At 36.7% G+C, this 8,181-nt stretch overlaps 1 protein-coding gene across 3 annotated transcripts in view; it reads right to left on the bottom strand.

Moving 5' to 3' along the window:
* Positions 1-8,181, bottom strand: part of Suz12 (SUZ12 polycomb repressive complex 2 subunit) — a 51,224-nt gene that overhangs the window by 28,543 nt on the left and 14,500 nt on the right. For all 3 annotated transcript variants that reach the window (XM_033762889.1, XM_010642365.3, XM_010642366.3), the window contains one exon: positions 2,391-2,440. In XM_033762889.1, coding sequence (XP_033618780.1) covers positions 2,391-2,440 — 50 coding nt within the window. The remainder of the gene's footprint in view (positions 1-2,390; positions 2,441-8,181) is intronic.

Below are 8,181 nucleotides of genomic sequence, written 5' to 3'. Positions count from 1 at the left end.
AAAAAAAAAATCCAGGCATGGTGGCACCTGCCTATTAATTTCACACTCAGGAGGCTGAGAACTGCCTCAAGTTCAAGTTTGAGGCCAGCCTGGGATACAAGGTGAGTTAAAAGCTACCCTGAATTACACGGTGAAACCTTATCTCAAAAAAAGGGAACAAAAATACTCAGCATGAAAATAGTACCCTGTTTAATCTCTATATATTCACTCTAAGCTCCTTCAAGTACTAATTATTAAAGTCTTCCTTAAAAAAAAATCCCATGTTTAGGGATCTCTTTTTCATGTTTTGTGTTTCTGAAACAGGGTCTTGCTATAGTCCAGCCTGGTCTTCTTGCTCAAGATCCTATTGCAATAGCCTCCCCAGTGCTGGGACTTCGGGTGGGCACTACTACACCTTACTTAATTATAGGGATCTTCATGATGGTTTTCTATTCTCGTTTCTTCAAATTATTTCCTTTAAAAAAAAGAAAAAAAAAACCTCCACAAATATACCTTAAACAAATAAAAGAAGCAATACATACATATGCTTCTTTGTAACTTCCAGTCATTTTGAAGTTAGAATGGAAAATTATTTTCAGGAAATGGACCTATTAACAGAATTTACTTTCTCATTTACTTTTAACTTAACATGAAGGAAAAAAATTTTAAATTTCACTTTTTTTTCATGCAGACAGAATCTAATCAGATTGCTTCCCAAAACACAATTTCTGTTTTTTTGTTTGTTTGCTTTTCAGACAGGGTCTCACTATGTAGTTCAGGCTGGCCTTGAACTCATGTAGACCAAACTGGCCTCAAACTCCTGGCAATCTTCCTGCTTCAGCCTCACAAGTGTGGGGTTACAGGAGTATGCCACTTGCCACTGTGCCCAGTATTTCCCTATGTTTTAAGGTCCCTGGAAACAAAAGCCAGGTGTGGTGGCTCACACCTGTAATGCCAGCACTCAGGGGGCCACGGCAGGAGGATCTCCAGGAGTTTGAGGCCACCCTAGGCCACATAGTTCATTCAGGGCCAGCCTGAACTACGAAGGGAGACCCTGTCTCAAAACAAAATAAAAACAAAGTACCTGGAAACAAAGGGCTAGTGAATCTATAAAATTTAAATTATAAACTGGGCATCCCCTATAATCCCAAACTCTATGAAGGTGAGGCAGGTGGATGGTAAATCTGGGTCTCATGTAAGGAATTTAGCAAGATGGGATATGCCTCAGTACAAAGGCCCAGGTCTCAGTTTCCAGTAATGCGTGCACACACGTGAGCGCACACACACACACACATGCACACGAACACGCACAAAGTCAATTTATAGCTAGGTGTGGTATTACTAGGGAGACCAAAACAGGATTTTCAGTGCCTGAGAAACTTAGCAAGACCCTGACTTAAAATAAATAAGGGATGGGGATGCAGCTCAGTATGAAGTCTCAGTATTATCAAAAGTCAAAGTGTAAGCTTTGAAAGTATTAGATTCCATATGCTTTTGAAGTACTACAGAAAACCAATATGGACAATTAAAAATAAGGATTCCATCAGACAATGATAAATAATAAAGGGGAAACCAAAAATGTTACTCAGGTTTACTTCTATATAAAAAGTAGGCTAGACATAAGGTATAACCTAAATCAGATTTTGAATTTCTTGAATAGAAAACAGAACCAATTATTAAACTACTATAATTATCTCATTATTAAACTTTTCTGTTTTGCTTGCAGTGCTATAGACTGAACTCAGCAACTTTCCTGTACTAGGCAAGCAGCATTTCCATCACTGAGCAACCTCTGCCTCCTTAAACTGTTTTCTTATTGAACAATAATATCAAAGAGGACCAACCTATAATACTCCCAATAGAGGTTTTATTCCATTACATAATTAGAGGATACACATACAAATTGAAGATGGACAAGTGCGCAGGTATTTTATCCATTTTTAAAACGATAACTTTTTCTAGCACACGTTCAGCTTTTATTGAAGAAATGTAAATTATATAATTTCCCTGATATAATTCCTAACATACTGATACCTACTGATAGCAGTGATTATTTCATTACTGTTTTAAAAACGGATCTAAGAATATTAACTGAAAATGTTTATGCAGAATGGTTCATGTTGAAGATAGTCTTAACCTTTCCTAGCTCTGTGGCACTTAATTTTATCATTAGACTTTATAACTTAAATTTCAAAAACATTATTAGAGAGCTAGAGTGGGCTTTGGAATGTACAAAACCCTGGGTTTGATGCCCAGATCCACAAAACAAAAACAAAAACAAAAACAAAAACACCCCGACATATTTACCATTAATTATGATTTTATGAATTTACACCTTAAATATACTGCTTTTATACTCATAGCGGTATTGTGCTGTTAAAATGTAAAAATATTTACTTTAAAATACGTACCATTTTTGTGGAAGAAACCAGTAAATGTAAGCTGCAAGTGAGCTGACAAGCTAAATAAAACAAAAAAATCACTTTAATGCTCTATAATAAAAATAGCCTAAACAAACAAAAAACATTAAAATCAAAGCTATTCCAGCTATTTATAAATATTTTATTTTCTTATTCTTATTTCTCTTTTTGTTGTTGTTGTTTTATTTTTGGTACCAGGGATCAAACTTGGGTCCTTGCATTTGTGAGGCAGGCGGCAGAACCACTGAGCTAAATCCCTAGCCCTTCTTATTCTTATTTCTACTCAGGCCCATGACTATGCATTCTTGTAAAGCATAACATCCAAAATACTATGTTTATATACCCACAAAAAACTAATAAGCTCTATAATTCACAAAAAATAAGAGCAAAAATGCCAAAGACAGTAGAAAAGAGGTCAGATAATTTGTTGTGCTTTAGTCCCCTAATAAAAAATGAAATGAAAGGTTTCCCTTTTCCTTTCATAAAAGGAAATTTTGGTAAGGATAGCTGAATGCACACATAGGTGTTTGAATTGTTTTGCTTTGAGGCAGGTTCTCCCTATGTAGCTCAGGCTGGCCTGAGACTCAGTGATCCTTCTGACCTGGTCTCCCCTAAGTGTTTGGATTACAGGCATGTACCATCACGCCCACCCATTTTTGTTGTTGTTGTTGTTGTTGAGACAGGGTCTCATTAAATAGTCCAGCCAGGCCTTGAACTTGCGATCCATCTACCTTAGCCTTGTGAGGAGATGAAACTATAACCAGGTACCAACAAGCCCTGGTTTGTTTGAATATTTTTCATTTTTTTCTTTTTTTTTTTGGTACCAGGGATCAAACTCTGGTCCTTGCGCTTACAAGGCATGTGGTGGAACCACTGAGCCTAATTCCCGGTCCTGTTTGAATATTTTAAAGCAATGGAAAATTCAACCCTACTAACTGATGTAGAACCCTTACTTTGCACTTCAATTAAAAATGAAATACAATTACAAATCTGCTAAAGATCTGTAATTTACTCTTTCAACAAGTCATTTTCATTTTTGGCTTTCAAAGCTACAAAAAAGGAAGCATGAACTAACCAGTCATCATTTTGTTAGAAAAACAGCTACTAATAATGGAAAAACTTAGGATGGGATAAAATATAAAGGCTTTTGTAGTACCATTAAGTTGCAAAAGAGAACACATTTATTTGTTGACTGGAGCCATTCATAACATTTCAGAGCGTAGTTTTGTGGTGTGATACATGCAGAATTAAAATTATAAAGGGGTACAGAAAACAGATGGAGGGGACAGAAAAGCAATATTGATCCCTTACTCAAATTTACTAGTGAGAAGAACAAAATTAGTAATTACAGGACAATAGAGGACCAGTAAAGAATATGTGTTTGGCCAGGGATTTAGCTCAGCAGATCATGCCTGCCTCTCAAGTGCAAGGTCCTGAGTTTGATCCGCAACACCAAAAAAGAAAAAAAAATGTGTTTGTTGCTTTTTTTTTGAGACAAGGTCTCACTACATAGTTCAAACTGGCCTTGAACTCAAAGCAACCCTCCTGCCTTAGCCTCTCACATGCTAGGATTAACGGGTGTACCACATATGTGGCTTTTTTAAAAAAATGAGAGTGGAAGAGCTGGGGATATAGCTCAGTGGTAAACTGCTGGTCTGGCATTCTTGAAGCCTGAGGCTTCAATACCCATACTGCAAAGAAAACAAAATCCAAAAATGATGGTGACAATCTAGGTATTTTTATAATGGGGAGAGTTTCAGAGAGAGACTCAGAATAGAGGATATTAACATATTGGCTTGAACCACCAGTGGTACATGTACATTCATGACTGTCTCATCAGGTGGCTTTTCCCACTGATGGTACAAATCTAATGACTTTTACTGCTTTTTATTAATTAAATTAATAACAAGCTATCTGATGAGACAGCTATTAAGTACCACCAGTGGTTCAAGCTGTCCAGCAGCGACATACAGGAGTTATGGCCTCATCACAAACACATTAAAGAACAAGTAATAACTGGAAACGAAACTATATTGTGTTTAGACTTTTAAGTTGGCAAGGACTATGTTTTTCCTAAAATAGAGAAGTTAGGGACTGTGGTAATTCCAGTACCTGGGAGGGTGAAACAGAAGGATCCCAGGGCTGGGGATTTAGCTCAGTGGTGCCGCCACCTGCCTTGCAAGTGCAAGGACCGCAGTTCGATCCCTGACACCCACCCCATCAGAGGAATCACTATGAGTTCAAGGCCAGCCTGGACTACACAGTGAATTTAAAGCCTTTTAAGGCCAGGGATTTGACTTAATGGTTCCGCCTCCTGCTTCACAAGCCCAAGGGCCCGTGTTCACTTCCCAGTACAAAAAAAACTAAAAAAAGCCTTTAAAGCCAGTATGAACTACATATGGACTCTGTCTCAAAAAACAAAACAGGTGGATATATGGATGGATGGTCAGACAGGAAAAAAAGGTGGCTGTGGGAACACACACCTAATAATAATCCCATCTACTCTGAAGGCTGAGAATGAAGAATGGTTTTGATTTCTAGGCTAGCCTCACATAAAGAGCAAGTTCAAGAATGGCCTAAACTACACAGCAAGACCCTACTTCAATCAATCAATCTAAGCATGATGGTGTACATCTGGTAAATCTGGCACTTTGGAAGGCCCAGGCAGGAAGACCACAAGTTCCAGTCCACCCTGGGCAACATGATAATTTTGTAAAATTCTATCTCTAAAAAAAAAAAAAAAAAAAGAGTGGGGATGTAGTTCAGTTGAAAAGTCCTGGATTTAATCCCTAAAACCACAAAAAATACATACAAACAGAAGGTATTTCAGTGAGAGATGTGATAATGCCTCTATCCTCTTAGTGAAGTAAGCCATGAAACTGCTAGATAAAACTACTGTGAGGCTAAACATGTGGCTCAGTGTAAAACACTTAACACAGTCAAGGACCTCAGTTTATTAAAAAATGAAATTCAATAAAAAATTACAGATTAGAGGTGTTGAGAAGGCATTTGCATAAGAACTATCTGATATGTTAAAATATCCATATAAGACAAAATAGCTATGGAGGAGCAAAAGTCAAAGCAGAGTTGGCAGAAATGATGGAAAAATTAAAAATAACTTAAAATATTATACCAACATAATTTAAGAAAAATAAGAGGCACACAGCTGTAATACCAGCATTTGAGGGGTTGATAGGAGGATAATCACAAATTCAAGGCCAACCTGGGATACATGAGTTCAAGGTCTGTAGGAACTACATAGTGAGACTGTCTTAAAAAAAAATCAACTAGAGGTGTTGAGAAGGCATTTGCATAAGAACTATCTGATATGTTAAAATATCCATATAAGACAAAATAGCTATGGAGGAGCAAAAGTCAAAGCAGAGTTGGCAGAAATGATGGAAAAATTAAAAATAACTTAAAATATTATACCAACATAATTTAAGAAAAATAAGAGGCACACAGCTGTAATACCAGCATTTGAGGGGTTGATAGGAGGATAATCACAAATTCAAGGCCAACCTGGGATACATGAGTTCAAGGTCTGTAGGAACTACATAGTGAGACTGTCTTAAAAAAAAAAATCAACAAAAATGGTTAGCTACTGTTAAAAAAATAGGTAATTAACTTATCAATTTTGCAGTATTCACTTTCTATACTTGATCTTAACCAAAAGGCCAAGAAGCAGTTGCAATATTTACTGACATCAATCACATACTTTTAAACTTTTGTGGAGATGGGGGCTTGACAATAAAAGGCATGAAAAAAATGTTGGATTCTTTATTTTTATTTTAATGATTGTTACCTGACAAGGGTTTAACTAAAGCCTATACACTAAAAACGAGTGACTATAATTGCAAGTAAAAAATCATACCAAAAAAAAAAAAAAGCTTTTATGAGCAGTGGCACCGTGCCTACCCCATAAGCTCAAGGTCCTAAGTTTGATCCAGAAAAAAAGCTTTTAAAGGATTTGACTGTGGCAATATTTATATAGTGCATACATTGTTAGGCTTGATAGTTAAGATGGGTGGATTTTATTGAATGTTAATTTAATGAACTTAAAACTGATATTTAAAAAGTACATTAATCATCTATAAAATCTACATGTGATTTTACTAAAAAGCTTCTATTTTTTAATCCTAGAAATATCACCTTACAAAGCAGAATTAGCTGAAAGCTTAAATAACTGAAAAACAAACAGGAACTCTCCACAAATTCTGCATGCTAGAATACAATCCAATAGTCACAAGAAAACTATCTTATTCTTAGTACAATTAAACCTACACAGCAAGGCCACATCAATTTTCTTTTTCCTTGGTAATACAGTATTGAGCCTAGGACCTCACACCAGGTTAATTTTCTTAAAACAACTCCATTAACTATCATCCCGTTCTACAAAAAAAACAAAAAAATTTTTTTTGAGACAGGGTCTCACTATATAGTTTGAGACTGACCTGGAACTCACTATGTAGCCCAGGTTGATCTCCAACTCAAAGCAATCCTCCTGTCTCAAGTGCTGGGATTACAGGCATGCGCCACCACGCCCTGCCCTTTCTACAAATTTTTAATATGTCCCCAACTACCGAATTTTTTCTCTAGCCGGGCATGGTGGCTAAATCAGTTCTAAATCAGTCTCAACTACATAGTGAGAGCCTGTCTCAAAAAATAAAAAACAAACAAAAAAAATACAAACAAATTTTTTCTCTAATTGCTGCCTGTAACATTGCTCCCATTTCTTATTATTTCACTAATGCCTTATATGGAAAAATAGAATAGAATGATAAAAGAGAAAATGCAAGTTTGAATTTTGGCTCCAGTTATTAGTTGTGAGCTGGTGAGAATATTATCACTCTCAAGATGTGAGAGGTTATATAAAAGAATAGATCCAGTAGTCTCTCTGTTTTACCATGACACCAACTCCAACCATCCAGAGCTTAACAATCACCTCTTTCCTATATGAGCACTTCTTTGTCACTATTTTTTCATTTATACTCTTTCAAAAATATTATATTGGTTGGGCCGGGGATTTAGCTCAGTGGTGCCACCGCCTGCCTTGCAAACACAAGGTCCTGAGTTCAATCCCTGGTACCCCCCCCAAATTTTATAGTGACTTATAGAAAGGCATTCAATAAATGCTTTTCATAAAGATAATCATGATCAGAATCATGGTCCAGTGCTCTATAGTAATAATAATAGTAATAATTTATCGGTTTTCTGAGAGATGAAGTTCCAACTCTAAAATGTCAGAAACCATCCTGCATTTATCTATTCTAGAAAATATTTAAATCATTATTCAAAATATAGTTGACAAACTCAGGGCAATGGGGAAACGTGATAAGATATTAAGAATAAAACTTTGGCTGGGCGTGGTGGTGCACGCCTGTAATCCCAGCAATCAGGAGGCTGAGGCAAGAGGGTCGCTGTCACTTCGAGATCAGCCTGGGCTACACAGTGAGTTCCAGGTCAGTCTCAACTACCTAGTGAGACCCTGTCTCAAAAAACAAAGAAAACAAAACAAAAAAAATAATTTAATAAGATGGGGTGTGATGGTACATGCCTACAATTCCAGCACTCTGGGAGGCTGGGGAGGATTGCAAATTCAAATCCAGCCTGGACACTTAGACCATTTCAAAAAAGAAAAAATTTCTTTTTTGGTACCAGGGATTGAATTCAGGACATTTGCAAAGCAGGTGGTAGAACCACTGAGCTAAACCCCTGGCCCATAAAGAAACTTTTTTAAAAGGGCTATGGATATAGCTCAGTGTAAAGGCTCTAAACCCAA

Source organism: Fukomys damarensis, unplaced genomic scaffold (assembly GCF_012274545.1).
Source record: "Fukomys damarensis isolate Sample0158 unplaced genomic scaffold, DMR_v1.0_HiC HiC_scaffold_13, whole genome shotgun sequence".
NCBI classification, from domain to species: Eukaryota; Metazoa; Chordata; class Mammalia; order Rodentia; family Bathyergidae; genus Fukomys; species Fukomys damarensis.
The sequence above is the reverse complement of the archived record's forward strand: the minus strand, read 5'-3'. Positions and strand labels throughout refer to the sequence as shown.